At 35.9% G+C, this 18,310-nt stretch overlaps 1 protein-coding gene across 8 annotated transcripts in view; it reads left to right on the plus strand.

The window, feature by feature from the left end:
- The window catches only part of EVI5 (ecotropic viral integration site 5), a 238,219-nt gene that overhangs the window by 102,138 nt on the left and 117,771 nt on the right, over positions 1-18,310 (plus strand). For all 8 annotated transcript variants that reach the window (XM_070367675.1, XM_070367679.1, XM_070367673.1 and 5 more), the window contains 2 exons: positions 4,809-4,869; positions 16,856-16,909. In XM_070367675.1, the coding sequence (XP_070223776.1) occupies positions 4,809-4,869; positions 16,856-16,909 (115 nt within the window). The remainder of the gene's footprint in view (positions 1-4,808; positions 4,870-16,855; positions 16,910-18,310) is intronic.

Genomic DNA, 18,310 nt, shown 5'->3' on the forward strand with positions numbered 1-18,310 from the left:
AAGAGTCAGGGAAGAGTGACTTTATTTGGAAAGCCAGCAGACTAAGAAGATGGAGGACTGGTGTCCCAGTGAACAGTCTTACCAGAGTTAGGAGTTAGGCCTGTTTAATGCTAACAGGGGAGTGAGGGTAGCTGGTTGTTGCCAATGTCTTGGTGCCGAAATTCTTTGTTTTTGCAGCAGTCCACAGATCTGGTCACAATGTTCCTATAAACCCCCAACAAGACAAATTTTCTTCATTTTACATCTTTTTATCTCCATATGAATAGAAAAGTGCTGTCCTTTTAATGATCAAGCCTGGGAGGCGGAGCCTGAGAATGGGCTCTCATTTATATTTCAGGCTCATGTATCTAGGTAACATCTTTGTACAACAGTTCGGAGCCAGAATGACTAAGCACAGGTAACAAAGCACAAAGGTTAGAGCTAAAGGAGTAGATCCAATGTGGAGTCAGGTCTGTTCTTCGTTACAGTATCTTTGTGTTCCTTTCTACCTTCCCTTTTACAGTCTGCCTTCTAGCACTTTATGAAAGTAAGGCAAAGCTGTCATAGTCCAATTCTTACTGTGGTACATTACTTTGGGATATAAAAATATCTGGGGTACCAAGTCAGAGGGGCAATTTCAGAAAATTTTGCTCCAGAAGGAGTGTGCCCTGAGAGAACAAAGAAAGAAAAATCAGATGGAGCAGCTTCTTACTTCATCCACCTAACAGATGCTTGGCAGTACTGCCTTATCTTGCTTACAGTTAGAATTGAAGGTTAAAATGGTGATGATGGAGTTCAGTTCAGTTCAGTTCAGTCGCTCAGTCGTGTCCAACTCTTTGCGACCCCATGAATTGCAGCATGCCAGGCCTCCCTGTTCATCACCAAATCCTGAAGTTCACTCAGACTCACGTCCATCGAGTCGATGATGCCATCCAGCCATCTTATCCTCTGTCGTCCCCTTCTCCTCCTGCCCCCAATCCCTCCCAGCATCAGAGTCTTTTCCAATGAGTCAACTCTTCACATGAGGTGGCCAAAGTACTGGAGTTTCAGCTTTAGCATCATTCCTTCCAAAGAACACCCAGGACTGATCTCCTTTAGAATGGACTGGTTGGATCTCCTTGCAGTCCAAGGGACTCTCAAGAGTCTTCTCCAACACCACAGTTCAAAAGCATCAATTCTTCTTCACAGTCCAACTCTCACATCCATACATGACTACTGGAAAAACCATAGCCTTGACTAGACGGGCCTTTGTTGGCAAAGTAATGTCTCTGCTTTTGAATATGCTATCTAGGTTGGTCATAACTTTCCTTCCAAGGAGTAAGTGTCTTTTAATTTCATGGCTGCAATCACCATCTGCAGATGATGGAGTTAAGTATTATCATATACTTATTTGAGTTGAAAATAATTGCTGATTGCTGTTTGTGATCAGATAGGTTGCACATCTCTCCATTGATTTTGTACTTCTCCCCACTGGTGTTGTACCCTTTCCTCTGGCTGAAAAGACTGCTAAGAAATTTAAAGAGATTTAAAGGGCTGACGCCCTTTCCTCCCCTTCATTTTTGTTTTTTTTCCCTTTTTGGGAGCCAGACACTAAAGATATTTAAAAACATCTCCATATATGGAGGAAATTAGAACATGATAGCACATGCCCAAGGGAGAATCTCAGAAAAGACCTGAAAATACCTTAAGTTTACATCTCGGGTTGGTCATCATGTTTATAAGAGACAACTTATAAAAGTCAAAAAGACAATAACAGTAACAAAAGAACAGCAAACCCTGGGGAGGAGGAGAATCTGACTTACAGAGTTACCAAATTACTAGGTTCAAATGTCTAGTTTTCAACAACAAAAAAATCAAGACATACAAAGAAATAGGAAAATTATGACCCATTCAATTGGGTCTTTCCTGGTGATCTCTTGGAAATGTATAAAAATGTCAGATCACTGTGTTGTGTATCAGAAACTAACATAGTGTTTTAGATAAGTTATACTTCAGAATCAAGCTCATAGAAAAAGAGATCAGATTTGTTAATACTAGAGATGGGGGTCAGGAGAGGGAAGTTGATGAAGGCAGTCAAAAGGCACAAATGTCCAGGTTTTAGTGCTGGGGATGTAATGTATAATATGAAGATAGTTAACACTGCTGTACATTATATATATGAAAGTTTAAGGGTAAATTGTGAGTTCTCATCATAAAGAAAAAAAAATTTTTTTCTATTTTAAAAATTTTGTATCTGTATGAGGTAATGCATGTTCACTAAACTTACCGTGGTAATCATTCATGATGTATATAAGTCAAATCATGCTGTACACTTAAACTTATAGCACTTAGATCAGTTGTATCTCAGTAAAACTGGAGCAAAAAATTAAAAAATTTTAAAAAGTTCTATCTATTAGAGACTCTTAAAATTTAAAAGTAAAATGTGTTCAAAACAATTTTTGTATATTCTAAGAAAGACACTCAACAGAAAAGACAATCCACAAAATGGGAGAAAACAATTGCAAATCATTTATCTGATAAAAGATTAATATCTATATAGAGAACTCTTAACCTATGTATTATCTATTTACTCTTATCTATATATTAATATATATCCATATATATTAATATATGGATATATTAATATATATGGATATATTAATATCTGGATATATTAATATATGGATATATTAATATCTATATAGAGAACTCTTACAACTCAACAGCCAAAACCAAACAACTGAATTTAAAAATGGACAGTGGATTTGAATGGACATTTCTCCAAAGAGCTATAAATGGTCAATAGGCACATAAAAAGATGCTCAATATATGGTATAATATGGGTAAACTATGGGGACATGATGCTGAGTGAAATAAACCAGTCATGACAGGACAAATACTGTATAATTCCATTTCTGTGAGATACTTAGTGTTGTCAGACTCACATACATAGAGCATAAAACAGTTGTCAAGACCTGGTAAGAGGGGGCAGTGGAATGTTATTCTTTCATAGGTATAGAGTTTCATTTTTTAAGATGAAAAAAGCTATGGACATGGTGGTAGTGATAGCTTCACAACATTCTCTGTGTGTTCGAGTGTGCGAATGCATTCACTCAGTAGTGTCTGACTTTGAGATCGCATGGACTGTAGCTCGCCAGGCTCCTGTACATGGGTTTCTCCAGGCAAGAATACTGGAATGGGTTGCTATTTCCTATTCCAGGGGATTTTCCTGACCTAGGGATCGACCCCCCATCTCTTGCATCTCCTGCATTGGCAAGCAGATTACAACTTGTGCCACCGGGAGAGACCACTGAATCGAACATTTAAAAATAGTGAAGATGGTGAAATTTGTTATATGTATTTTACCACAATACAAAAGTGTTCTGTGAGCTAAGTGAGATTGAAAGTAAAAGAAAGTGAAAGTGAGTGAGATTAAACATAGTAAATAATAGATTCTTGTCTCTTGAGGGAGAACTTGATGTTTGAAAGCAGCTGTAAGTTATGTGGAGCTTGGTTATTATTTGGAGGGTTAAACTTGTTATTAACGTTTTTGATTGAGAACAAGATTAAAAAAAAAAAACTTGGTAGTACTAATTTTTGGATGGCCAGTCATTTTTTAAGATAATTTTATGCTTTAATAGTAGAGTTGCAAATATAGTACCTTGCATTTGTTTGTCATTTCTTATTGTCTTACAGTCTGTGACAATTCCTTAATCTTTCTTGTGTTTTCTGACCTTGACACTTCTGATCGAGCTGGTCAAATGTAATTTATTTAGAATGTCCTTCAGTTGGGGTTTAATGATTCCTCTTGATTAGCTTGAGGATATGCATTACTGGATAGTATACCACAGAGGTGAGATGCCTTTCTCAGTACGTCTTAACACGGAGTGTGTGATGTCATTTGCATTACTAGTGATGTTAACCTTGATCATTTGGCTTAGATGTTGTCTGCTAAGATCCTATACTATAAATTTTCTATTTTTTTCCTTTGTAATTACTAAATGTTTTGGGAGAGATACTCTGAGATTGTGTCTAAACTTCTAACCACTGAATTTAGCATCCATTTTTCTTGCCTATGGCAGTTATTTATTGTAGAGCTCTAATGGTGATTTTTATATTTGTCTTATTCTTTCCGTATTTATTAACTGGCATTTTTTTGATAGGAGGAGTTGTTCCTTTTCTCCCCTTACAGATTTCTTAGTCAAGCTTAGTTAAGATCCAATTGAATTTTATCAATGTATTCCAATTTGAGGGGGAAGGGTAGGTGGTTCTTTTGTAAGTAAAGGGCTGAATAGAATCTGTAAGCTCAGTTCTATGGTTTGTGCTTTATATTTATAGCATTTTGCTTTTTAAAGTTTACTTTTCTGTGGTTCTTATTTTTATTATTATTTTAAAATATTTATTTTATTATTTATTTGGCTGTGCCAGGTCTTAGTTGTAACATGTGGGATTGTTGATCTTTGTTGTGGCACTTAGGATCTTTAGTTGTGGCATGTGGGATTTTTATGGTTGCAGCAATTGAACTCAGTTGTGGGACATGGAATCTAGTTCCTTGACCAGGGATTGAGCCCTGGCCCCCTGCAATGGGAGCCTAGAATCGTAGCCACTGGACCACCATGGAAGCCTCTTGTTTTTGTTTTTTTTTTGTCTTTGAAGTAATTTTTGTGTGTGTGAAAACGCATACAACTATTGAGATGATTTTTCTGATTCCAAATATTGCAAGTCACAAGTTAGGGGGAACATAGTAAAATTGTATTTTGTGTTAATATATGGTTTTAAATTTTATAATTTCCGTAGCTAGATTGGAATTAAAGCATACCTTTAACTTTTTTTTCCCCCCTCTTTCTTAGGCTTGAAAAGGAATATACTACAATAAAAACTAAAGAAATGGAAGAACAAGTTGAAATTAAAGTAAGTATCTTAGGACTTTTAAAAGTACTGAACATAACTTGATTGAAGTCAGTTATTTGGCAATATATGTTAGGTAATGTTGACATGTGTTGATATTATTGCAGATTGAATGATGGTGTTTGTATTTATTTATTGATAAATTTACCATCCCACTAGGTTATAGTTAAAAAACAGACATTTCAAAAAATAATGTGACTGAAGTGGTTTTCATTCTAATATGGAAGAAAGCAGCTTTTCCTTTTTCTGGATTTATTGGCAGGTCATCAGGAGAAAATACTTCTTTGGGGAAAAAATAATTATCATTCCATTTAAGCATGTTTTAAAAAGTTACAGAGAAGATAATCTATAACATGTTGAGACTAAAAGCAGTATAGTATAAGGGAGACCAAATAGAGGAGATTATTGCATTAGAAGTAATTTTGGCTGCCTTAGAGAAGCAGAAAGCTTTGACTAATTCAATCTTCCAATCTCTAAGCAAAGGTTATATTTTAATTACTGTTCAGAGAAACAGGTAGGTTTTCCATCTGAAGGATATGTAAATTCACATGTGTATCTAAAATTGTTTGTATCCCTGTAGGCTAGAAATTGCTGAGGATCCTTTAGCATTGTGTAAGCTGTGTGTTAAGGAAAATTAAATTGGCTCTTATGCTGATATTTCAAGATGGGGATAATGAATAGAAGTGTGAGTTAGTGAAGGAACTCAGTGACTGGCTGATCCAATTTCTTACCTTTTATTTTCTCCCTAACTCCTGTAAAAGAAAAAGAAAAAACGAATTTATTGAATGACTACACTTTAAAAAACAAAACACAACTGTATGTTTGAATATGTCTGATTTTTAACTTGGACCTAACAAGACATTGGATGACCATCTTATTTACAGTTTCACTAGCCATGTACTAATTCAACCTTGCTATAAAATAAGACTTCATTACTCACATCCTACAGGCCCTTTTTACTAGGGAGTGAGTTCTGCTAAATTGCTACTCTTTCTTACCATAATCCTGCTCAAAAGCCTCCTGAAACACAATTTCTTCCCTCATCAACTCTGTCTCTCTTTTATTTCCATTTCTATCACCTACTCACTACCTGTTGGAAATAGATACTTCTAAATTTTTCAGAGAGACAGAGAGAGGAAGAGAGAGAGAAAGAAAAGATCCCTGTGGATTTTTTTCCTCTTTTTTTTTTTTTAAAGTCTGTCATCCAACTGCTGCTCTACTATTTGCTTTTCTTTTAGGTTCCATGAGTAAGAGTAATATTAAATCATACCCTCCACTTCAACCTCCTGAAAGTAAAAAGTACGTCATCCTGATGACTGGGGCGAGACCATGGGTTATTCGGAACTGCAAATCAAGAATCTGAGGATGGGGAAACCATCCTGTTCATTTCATCATGCTTTGTTGTTGCAAAAAAAAAAAGAAAAAAAAAAAACCTCAGTTCTATGAACAATCCTTGCTCTTGAAGAAGTTTTTTTTCTAAGATTAAGTCACATATGTAGGAATATCAAAAGGCCTTTTCAAAAAGATCTAGCAGACTTTAGCCTGTATTTGCAGTTTTTTTCAAATTTTTATTTTTGGGTAAAGTAATAGCTGACATACCTCACAAAATACTTTAAAACATGTTTTAGGCAAAAACAGATGGCTTATAAAGTTGTTTATAGAGAAGAATCTGGGGAAAAAACATTTAAAAAGTTAGTGGAATGCATTGGGTAAACAAAGTATGCTGATTTCAAAGATAGTTCCTTTTATAAAATCTTGTTTCCACTTAGTTCTTTTTTACTCTTTTTTTTTTTTTTTTTTTTTACTCTTATACCATTTTCTTTCCTTTCCTCATTCCTCCTGCCCCTTAATGGACAAAGCCAAAACAATTTTTGTGTAACTGTACTTTTTAAACTTTGTTTGCACATGTGTGATTTTTAAGTTGGATCTGGCAATTATTCTCAGTCATAATCAGAAGACCACATTATTTACAGTTAATTAGCCATGTATTCTTGGAGCCTTTCTCATCAGTGGGTAATGCCACTTCCTTATTCACATTCCCTTCCCCTCCCACAAGGTCCCTTTTACAAGGGAATTAATTCTGTTAAACTAGTACTTTCTTGCTTTGGTTCTTAAAAGCCTTATATTGTGCTTTTCACAAATAGTATGATCATAATTATGTGATTTTTTTTCCCATTTTATTGCAGTTTGTAGATATATTTTTTTGTTTATTTTAAATTGGAGGATAATTGTTTTACAATGTTGTATTGATTTCTGCTGTACAGCAACATGAGTCAGCCATGAGTAAACATGTTTCCTCCCTGGTGAACCTCCCCCTACCCCATCCTATCCCTCTAAGTAGTTATAGAGCACTTGGTTGAGCTCCCTGTGTTATACAGCAGCTTCCCACTAGCTATCTGTTTTACACACGGGAATGTGTATGTTTCAGTGCTACTCTGTGAATTGGTCCCACCCTGTCCTTCCCCCACTGGTCCAGAAGTCTGTTCTCTCTGTGTGTCACCATTGTTGCCCTGCAAATAGGTTCACCAGTACCATCTTTATAGATGCCATATGTATGTGTTAATATATGATATTTGTTTTTCTCTTTCTGACTTACCTCACTCTGTATAAAAGGCTCTAGGTTCATCTACATCAGTTCAACGGACTCAAATTCTTTCCTTTTTATGGCTGAGTAATATTCCATTGTATATATGTACTACAACTTTTTTTATCCATTCATCTGCCAGTGGACCCATAGGTTGCTTCCATATCCTGGCTATTGTAAATGTTAATCTCCAAAATACAAAAGCAACTCGTTGCAGCTCAATATTTGAAAAGCAAAAAAATCCAGTCAAAAAATGGGCTGCAGACCTAAACAGACATTTCAAAGAAAACATACAAATGGCCAACAAACACATGAAAAGATGCTCAGAATGGCTCATTGTTAGAGAAATGCAAATAAAAACTACAATGAGGTATCATCCCACACTGGTCAGAAGTGCCATCATCAAAAAATTTGCAAACAGTAAATGCTGAAGAGGATGTGGAGTAAAGGAAACCCTCTTGCACCATTGATGGGAATGTAAATTGATATAGCCACTATGGACAGCATAGAGGTTCCTTAAAAAACTAGGAATGAGACCACCATATTACCCAGCAATCCCACATCTAGGCGTATACTCTGAGAAAACCATAATTCATAAGCACACATGTACCCCAGTGTTCATTGCAGCACTATTTACAATAGCCAGGACATGGAAGCAACTTTGATGTCTATCAGCAGATGGATGGATAAAGAAGTTATGATGATATTTTGATATAGAAGTAAAAGATCATTCTTTGATGACGTGACATGTGTTTAAGGTTTGACCTTCAGGTCAATAACTTATGCTAACAATTCTGTCAGCTTCTTGATCAAGAAGGTGACTTTCAAGTATTTTCCATTCTTTCTCTGAAAGTGTTATAGGAAGATTTTGTTAATAACGATTTCATACGGTGAATGTTAGACATTTTACCATGTGAAATTTTTTGTTGAAACACCTTTGTCAGTATTTTCTTCCAGTCTCTTGATGTTCTACCTGAGGGGGAGGAGGTAAGAAATACTAAAATTCTAGCTTATTTGGGGGTAAACCACAGATCTTTAAAAAAGAAGAGCCTTTATCCCCTGCTCTATTTAAGATAGACATATGAATTTATGTTTAAATTTGTGCTTTGGGGCATAGAGATTTAAGTCCTGTGAAGAGGAGTTAGAAATTCTGACTGGTTATTAGTCAGATTTGGATATTTTTTACTTCAAAAATTATGAGATATTCCAGATATGCTGAAAACTAGAGCATATATATATAAATATTTTTATACATATATAGAACATCTGTTTTCACTGCCTGACATAAATAATACAAACATGACAAGTGTTACACAAGTCATTCAGGAATTATATTAAACAATCAATATAAAGTACTAGTATTCACACATTTATTCAACACTTAAAATATAAAGGATAATTTATATACATTATCTCCTTTTAATCTTTGGTAACCTTTTGAAATGGTTGTTCATCTTTCTGTGAAGAAACCAAGGTTCAGGAAGCTCAAATAATATGCTAGTGGTTATATTGACAGAGGGCTTCCCTGGTGGCTTAGATGGTAAAGAATCCACATGCCATGCAAGAGACTTGAGTTTGATCCCTGGGTTGGAACAGTTGCCTGGAGAAGGAAATGGCAGCCCTCTCCAGTGTTCTTGCCTGGAGAAACCCATGAACAGAGGAGCCTGGCAGGCTACAGTCCATGGGGTCTTCAAGAGTTGGACATGACTGAGTGACTAAGCACGCAAGGACATATTGATAGAAGATTGTCAAGGGTTAGAACTCTGATTTGGGTTAGTGTGGATTCATACATGTTCTTAAGTGTATACATTGTGCTACTTGCCAAGAGAAACTTTAATGTATTGTTATCTAAAAAGGACTTGTATGCCAATTTTTCTGTGGCTTTATAAGTTTTTCATTAAAAAATGAATAGCTATGGCAAAACCAATACAATATTGTAAAGTTAAAAAATAAAATAAATGAACACTGTCAAAAAAAAAAAGAATAGCTACTTAATAAAGTCCAGTGGGGAAACAAGAGCATAATTTTTTGAAGGAATCATTCATTTATCAGATATCTACAGGGCCTACTGTGTGCCCAAACACTGTTCTAGGCATTTGAGATGTGTTTATGAAACAGACCAATTCCTTCCCTCGTGATGCTTGTTTTCTAGTGTGGAAAATATACGATAGGTAAAATGTACAGTATTTTAGATGGTGATAAGTGTTAAACAGAGGGGAAAAAGTCTTAGGGAAGGCCAAATAAACTGATGGTGTCTGGATTAAAAATTTAGAGTAATTGACCACGTTTCCTTTGAATAAATACCTGAAGGAAGTGAGAGATCTAGATATTATAAGGAGAGCTGAGTCTGGTCAGGAGAGTGCTGATGAGGAATAGTGATGGGACAGCATGAAAATGAAGGAAGTAATAAGACATAAGATGCTGCACATTACAATAATATAGGGAGTTGCTGAACACATGAAGACTTTAGCTTTTCCTCAGGTGAGCTGTCAGAGTCTTCAGTAGAGAAGGACAAGGTATGACTTAAGTTTTCAGTATGTCTTCTGGTTGCTGTATGAGAGTATATTGCAGAGGGTAGGCGCAGAATCAAGAGAAATAAGTAGAAAGCTGTTGAAGTAATGCAGGCAAGAGGAGGTGGTGGCTTGGACTGAGGTGTTAATGATTGGATGGTATAACTGATGTGGAGGTGTCAGAGGGATAGGAATCAAGGACTTTGTCCTGAGCAATTAGGAAAATGCAGTTCCCAGTGCCTGCAACAGGAAAGTATACAGAAGGAGTATCAAGAGCTCCAGTTTTGGCTGTATTAAGTATGAGATACCTAGGAGCTATTCAGGTAGCTCCTCAAAATATTTGAAGTTGGAGTTAAGAGAGCACAGGCTGGAAATACAAATCTGACAGTTATTGACAAGATCATACTAGTATTAAAAGCCATGAGAGTGGATGAAATTAACTGGGGAATGGATGTTGATAGAAGAATTCAAGAATTAAGCCTGAGAGCATGTCAACATTTAAAAGCTAGGAAGACCAAGAACTAATCAGTAAAGCATAACAACAGGGAAATGTAACACCTAGAAGTAGAGAGACAAAAAAAAAAGTGTTTCACCGAGAGTCGTTTACTGTGTCAAATGCTAAAGAAAGATTTTGTGCGATCAGGATGACAAGATAATGATTGAGTTTATCAACATGGAAATAGATTAGTAAAAGTTTTGGAAACTAAAGCTTGACTAGAATGAACTAGAAAAAATTGGAGTTAGAGAGTATAAGTATTTTTCAGGGAATTTGCTATAAGGAAGGAAGAAGTGGAACAGTATGCTTAGGGTAGTGATTTTGAAGAGATTTTAAATTTGTTTTTCCTTCCTTTTTTGTTAAGATGGAATAATTAAATAGGAAACATTCATGATGTATGATTGTCAGGATAATTGCTGGAATGAGCAGGATTATGAGGTTTAGCACCGAGGTGGAAGACTCACCCTGGTCTACTGTATAGATCAGTTCAGTTCAGTCGCTTAGTTGTGTCTGACTCTTTGTGACCCCATGGACTGCAGCACGTGAGGCTTCCCTGTCCATCACCAACTCCTGGAGCCTACTCAAACTCATGTCCATTGAGTTGGTGATGCCATCCAACCATCTCATCCTCTGTCGTCCCCTTCTCTTCCTGCCCTCAATCTTTCCCAGCATCAGGGTCTTTTCCAATGAGTCAGTTCTTTGCATCAGGTGGCCAAAGTGCTGGAGTTTCAGCTTCAGCATCAGGCCTTCCCAATGAATACTTAGGATTGATCTCCTTTAGGATGGACTAGTTGGATCTCCTTGCAGTCCAAGGGACTCTCAAGAGTCTTCTCCAACACCACAGTTCAAAAGCATCAATTCTTTGGTGCTCAGCTTTCTTTACAGTCTACCTCTCACATCCATACATACTGCTGCTGCTGTCACTTCAGTTGTATCCAACTCTATGCGACCCCATGGTCTGCAGCCTACCAGGCTCCTCCATCCATGGGATTTTCCAGGCAAGAGTACTGGAGTGGGGTGCCATTGCCTTCTCTGATTCATACATGACTACTGGAAAAATCATAGCTTTGACTAGATGGACCTTTGTTGGCAAAGTAATGTCTCTGCTTTCTAACATGCTGTCTAGGTTGGTCATAGCTTTTCTTCCAAGGAGCAAGTGTCTTTTAATGTCATGACTGCAGTCACCATCTACAGTGATTTTGGAGCCCCAAAAATAAAGTTTGTCACCGTTTACATTGTTTCCTCATCTGTTTGCCATGAAGTGATGGGACCAGTGCCATAATCTTAGTTTTCTGAATGTTGAGTTTTAAGCCAACTTTTTCACTCTCCTCTTTCACTTTCATAAAGAGGCTCCTTAGTTCTTCACTTTCTGCCCTAAGGGTGGTGTCATCTGCATATTTAGGTTATTGATATTTCTCCTGGTAGTCTTGATTCCAGCTTGTGCTTCATCCAGCCTGGCATTTCTCATGATGTACTCTGCATGTAAGTTAAATAAGCAGGGTGACAAAATACAGCCTTGACGTACTCCCTTCCCAATTTGGAACCAGTCTGTTGTTCCATGTCTGGTTCTAACTGTTGCCTCTTGACCTGCATACAGATTTCTCAGGAGGCAGGTCAGGTGGTCTGATATTCCAATCTCTTGAAGAATCTCCCACAGTTTGTTGTGATCCACACAGTCAAAGGCTTAGTGGCATGGTCAATAAAGCAGTAGTAGATGTTTTTCTGGAACTCTCTTGCTTTTTCAGGGATCCAACGGATGTTGGCAGTTTGGTGTCTGGTTCCTCTGCCTTTTCTAAATCCAGCTTGAACATCTGGAAGTTCACAGTTCGTGTACTGTTGAAGCCTGACGTGGAGAATTTGGAGCATTATTTTGCTAGCGTGTGAGATGAGTGCAATTGTGCAGTAGTTTGAGCATTCTTTGGCATTGCCTTTCTTAGGGCTTGGAATGAAAGCTGACCTTTTCCAGTCCTGTGCCAACTGCTGAGTTTTCCAATTTTGCTGGCGTATTGAGTGCAGCACTTTCACAGCATCATCTTTTAGGATTTGAAATAGCTCAACTAGAATCCATCACCTCCACTAGCTTTGTTCGTAGAGATGCTTTCTAAGGCCCACTTGACTTCACATTCCAGGATGTCTGGCTCTAGGTTAGTGATCACACCATCGTGATTATCTGGGTCGTGAAGATCATTTTTGTATAGTTCTGTGTATTCTTGCCACCTCTTCTTCATATCTTCTGCTTCTGTTAGGTCCATGCTGTTTCTGTCCTTTATTGAGCCCATCTTTGCATGAAATGTTGCCTTGGTATCTCTAATTTTCTTGAAGAGATCTCTAGTCTTTCCCATTCTATTGTTTTCCTCTATTTCTTTGCACTGATCACTGAGGAAGGCTTTCTTATCTCTCCTTGCTATTCTTTGGAACTCTGCATTCAAGTGTGTATATCTTTTCTTTTCTCCTTTACCTTTCACCTCTCTTCTTTTCACAGCTACTTGTAAGGCCTCCTCAGACAACCAGTTTGCCTTTCTTTTTCTTGGGGATGGTCTTGATCCCTGTCTCCTGTACAATGTCATGAACCTCCATCCATAGTTCTACAGGCACTCTATCAGATCTAATCCCTTGAATTTATTTAGTCACTTCAGTGTATAATCATAAGATACTATGTAGATAATTAGTTAACAGAAAAGAGAGAAAATGTAAAAATATATGGGCAAAAAAGTAGGTAAGGTGTCAGATGTGGTTGTGGGATGTAGTGAAATTCTATTTTGATTGTTTCTAATTGTTTCTGTAATTCTATTTTAATTTTTTCATGAGCTCAGAAACAAGATTATCATCTGAGAGTGACAGTAGGGTGTGAAGGGTTGCTGTTTGAAGAGGGGAAAGTATGAAATAGTGATCTAAGAGGGTGGGAGAAAGAGTGGACTAAGGACACATTATTATTGCTAGGATGCATTGAGTCCAACTAAATTTAGTGATTGTTAATTGAAATAAACTTCTTGGTTTTATTTTTCTTTGATTGTATTTACTGGCTGAGGCTCAGAATTGTTAGTGTGTTTTGATCCAGAGTGGTGGTTTCCCAGGCAATGCTGACTACTAAAGGAGAGAAGGGATAGGGGAAATAAAAGCAGGGGAGAGTCTGCAGTGATTGGAAATTGAACTTTGGGAAGAATGGATATTAGGGAATGAGAGACAGTGAAAACTTGGTAGGATCAATGAATTATCCCAACTAAAAACATTATTATTGTATTTGGGTTATTTCATAAAATGAATAAGGTGGAAAGAATAGAGTGAGTTGTTTGAAGCTAATATTCCTCGATTTTGGGATATTTCGGTTGTTTTCATCATTAAAAAATAATGCTTATAGTTTCCATCTTTGTATATAAAGTTTTGTGGTATCTTGTATTTCCATTGTTGTTGTTATTTAGTGGTTAAATCCTGTTTGACTCTTTTGCGACCCCGTGGATTGTAGCCCACCAGACTCCTCTGTCCATGCAGTTCTCCAGGCAAGAATACTGAAGGGGGTTGCCATTTCCTTCTGCAAGGGATCTTCCCGACCCGGGGATTGAACCCATGTCTCCTGCTTTAGCAGTCAGATTCTTTACCACTGAGCCACCGGGGAAACCTTTAAAAGCTGTAATTGCTAAAATACTGTCAAGGTAACCCTGAAACAGTCTTTAATAACTCATAAAGACTATTATATATTTTCCATCTCCTCAGGAAGTGGATATCACACACGTGAGGAATTGATGATTTATTGATGATAAAAAGTGATATTTGTGTAGGTGCTATAGGAGAACATATTTGTATAGGGGAAAATGAATTTAGGATTTATTTGTAGCAAAATTTCAGAAAATTTAAATGGTGTGGGAAGGGAAATCAAAGTGTTTTTAGTTTTAAATTTTATTATTTTATAATCATTTCAAGTGTAAACTTTATTCTCTTAATTGTCTGGTTGAACTTTACTTCCTAAGTCTTTTAGAATAAACAAAATGCTACTTTTTTTTTTCAAGAAATATGTTGAAAAGATACTGAGAATGTTTATTTCTTTAGCTTTCCAGACTTTAGCAGCATTTAATAGTTGTTTATTTGTGTAGACCGTTTTACTGTATGTAATATGAGTTGCCAAGAAGTATTTTATTCTCCTCAAACTATTTTGTCATCTGAGAGCACATATAAGGTAATATCTATTCATATCACCTAAATATATTCTAGTGAATAGAGCAAGAAAATTTAATTTGCAAAGTATATTTGGAATAACTCTAAGATATATTCCACTTTATGGTCTACCCAATAAGAAAACAATAATTTATAGTCTTTTGTTTTGTTACGAGATTTTATATGTTATGTGTTCAGTTGCTCAGTTGTGTCCTACTCTTTGTGGCCCCATGGACTGCCCATGGGGTTTCCCAGGCGAGAATACTAGGGTGGGGTGCCATTTTAGTCCTTACTGACAAAATAATAGATCGAATCATAGAAAAATTTTCCGAGGAAGATATTTTTAGCAGAAAGTTAGAGAAAAGTAGGGTTGAAAGAAAGTTAGATTGAGCTCTAGAGCAAATTGGTACAGAAAGGTAAGAGGGAGTTTGAAATTACAGTGACGGCAAAATGAAGGTATGACTTATATTGGTGACTATACAAAAAGACAATGATTTTTTTAAAATGTAGAGTGATTTTTTGTATATCTGACTTACAATGATGTGTTAAATTTTGCTGTATAGCAAAGTGATTCAGTTGCACGCATATATATTCTTTTTCATATTATTTTCCATTATGTTGTCACGATATTAACTATCATCCTCTCTGCTGTACAGTAGGACCTTGTTGTTTATCCACCCTGTATGTAGTAGTTTGCATCTGCTAGTCCCAAACTCCCAGTCCGTCCTTTCCCCATCTGCAGTCTCCCCTTTAGCAGCCACAAGTCTGTTCTCTATGTCTGTGTGTCTATTTTGTTTCATGGATATGTTCATTAGTGTCGTATGTTAGATTCCACTTATAAGTGATATCATATAGTATTTGTGTTTCTCATTCTGACATACTTCACATAGTATGACCGTCCTTGTCGCAAGTGGCATTTTATCATTCTTTTTATGGCTACTGAGTAATATTCCATTGTGTATGTGTACCACATCTTCTTTATCCATTCATCTATTGATAAACATCTAGGTTGTTTGCATGTCTTGGCTATTGTAAATACTGCTGCTGTGAACATGGTGCATATATCTTCTTGAATTACAGTTTTGTCTTGATATACATGGGGATTCCCAGGTGGTGCAGCGATAAAGAATCCACCTGCCAGTGCAGGAGATGCAAGAGATGTGGGTTTGATTCCTGGGTTGGGAAGATCCTCTGGAGTAGCAAATGGTAACCCACTCCAGTATTCTTGCCTGGAAAATTCCATGGACAAAGAAGTGTGGCGGGCTACAGACCATGGGGTCACAAAGAATTGGACATAACTGAACAACTGAGCACACACGCTTGATACGTATGCCCAGGAGTGGGATTGCAGGATCGAATGGCAACTCAATTTTTAATTTTTTGAGAACTTCCATATTGTTTTCCATAGTGACTGCACCAATTTATAGGATGTTAGATTTAATACTTAATAGAAGTAATTTGACAGAGTTTTGAGAGTTGGGCATTGAATAGTTAGGTGCAGAGTTTTTTTTTAAATCAGGTTTTACTTTTAACTGTAGGAAAATGCTAATAATTAAGTTTGACGCAACTCATGATAAATAATTCATTTGATGAAATCAACTCATTATATTTTCAGAGTGGAAATTTGCAACTTTGCATGTACAGCACATTATAATTGGAAGCTGATCTAGTTTTAAACTGACAATTTGATATTTATCCCATTAATATACATTTTTCAGGTTTCTTATTTGATAATAGACAATTGATTATTATTTACGTTGTCATTGTAGGAGATAAAAATGAGTTAGAATCTTTTCTATCTAATGGGGATGTTAAGACATATAAGAAAATACTGGGAATTCCCCGGCAGTCCAGTGGTTAGGACTCTGTACTTTCAGTGCTGAGGACCTGGGTTCAGTCCCTGGTCGAGAAACTAAGATCCTGTAAGCTGTAAGGTGAGGCCAAAAAAAAAAAGTAAAAGTAAATACTGATTATGAGTCCTTTTGCTAGGTACTGAAAAGAAAGAGATTATTTCTGTATGTACTCTAGCTTATATTTAAAATTCAAACATAGGCAGAATGATAAATATGGTCAATTCTTTTTCCATGCATTTCTTACTCTGAGCCTTTAAGAATTTCACAGATGATAATGTAGCCATTTCTTAGACTCTTTTCCAGTTTATTAAAGGTAGTACATTTTATGGACTATGATTTAGGTGTCATTTTTCTTTCTCAGGAATGTTTGCAAACAAACCTTTGTTTTTTTCTGCAGAGGTTACGAACAGAAAATAGACTTTTAAAACAGCGCATTGAAACATTAGAAAAAGTAAGTAAATTGCTACTTCTGTAAACATCTGTTGAATTCACAATAACTTTTCTATTTTAAATAAAGGCTCAAAAATCTAGCACATGTCTCCAAAATTCTGGTACTGACTATTTAGCTTGCATAGCTTAACTAAATAACTTGTCAATAAAAATTGATCATTACTAGTCCTTGAACTCTCAGGCTAAAGTTTCAAACTAAGGTTATTAATAGAGTAACATATTAATATTATTTGTTTTCATTATATAATCTCTAAAAAGTGTGTTCTTCAGGGGTAACCTAATTGAGAATCGATTCTGTATAGTATTTTAAAGATGACTTTCAAATGTTGCCCTGACTGTCCAGACATATATTAAATGTGGCAGTGATTTCTTTAAGGCCTAGGCTTGCTTTAAATTTAGTCAAAATGACCGACTAATTTCTAACATAAAAACTCATGAAGTTTGTTGATTTTCAATTCAGGAATTATGCCTAAACTTTTGGTTCTTAGAATTATTTTGATAACACTTGTTACCTCTTCCTCTCTATTTCGTATAAAATAATGGGTAGATATTGCAATTTTGTGTTTTTTTCTTATTATGCTTTTGATATAACTTCTTTTTTAGTCTTCTTCCTGGTGCTGTAAGAATATATTGAGTAATAAAAGCATAGTCTAAGACACTTGTTTTATTAAAGATGTCCTAATTCACAAACCCTTGGTGTGTTTTCTGGTTTTTTTTTTTTTTACCAAAGATAAGAATTAGTTGTTTAAAAAATACTCCTCATGATATTGCCAAATATCTTAAAATCTTCCCTGAAAATTGATTGGTCAGTATTTAGGAACAAAATGAATGAAGATACAGATTATTTGCATTTTTTCTTTTGTTTGGAAGTGGTTTCATATTAAATAGCATAGCACAAGGACAGGACTTTATTACATATGTATTTTTGTTGTATAATAATTGCAGGTACATTATATTAAGGATATAATGCCTTCATCTTATTAGAGTTGCTTTGAAGATAATTCTGCTTTTTTGGTAACTGCAAAAGGTTGTGCTCTTAATTGTCTTTAAGTCATTTTAATTTTATATATATATATATTTTTTTTAAACTAAATATTCAGTTTATAGTAAACTATACCTCTTTCTAGGTGGCCTTTTATCTTTGGAGTAAGACATTTTCACAGAGAAAGTATTTTTATTTCCTCAAATCTTGAGAATAATAAAGGTGCTGTTGGAAAGTGTTAAGTTTGGATTTTGCTTCAGAAAATTAAATAGTTTTTTGCTGGCTTATTTGGCCTAGGTGTGTTCTTTAGCACTTAGAATCCTGTAAATACTTAGATACCAATTAAAGTCCATAACCACAATGTTTACTTACTCAGTTAATGCTAGAGTTTATTTCAGTTGAGCTCATTAATATCATTTG

Source organism: Bos mutus, chromosome 3 (genome assembly GCF_027580195.1).
Source record: "Bos mutus isolate GX-2022 chromosome 3, NWIPB_WYAK_1.1, whole genome shotgun sequence".
Taxonomy (NCBI): Eukaryota; Metazoa; Chordata; class Mammalia; order Artiodactyla; family Bovidae; genus Bos; species Bos mutus.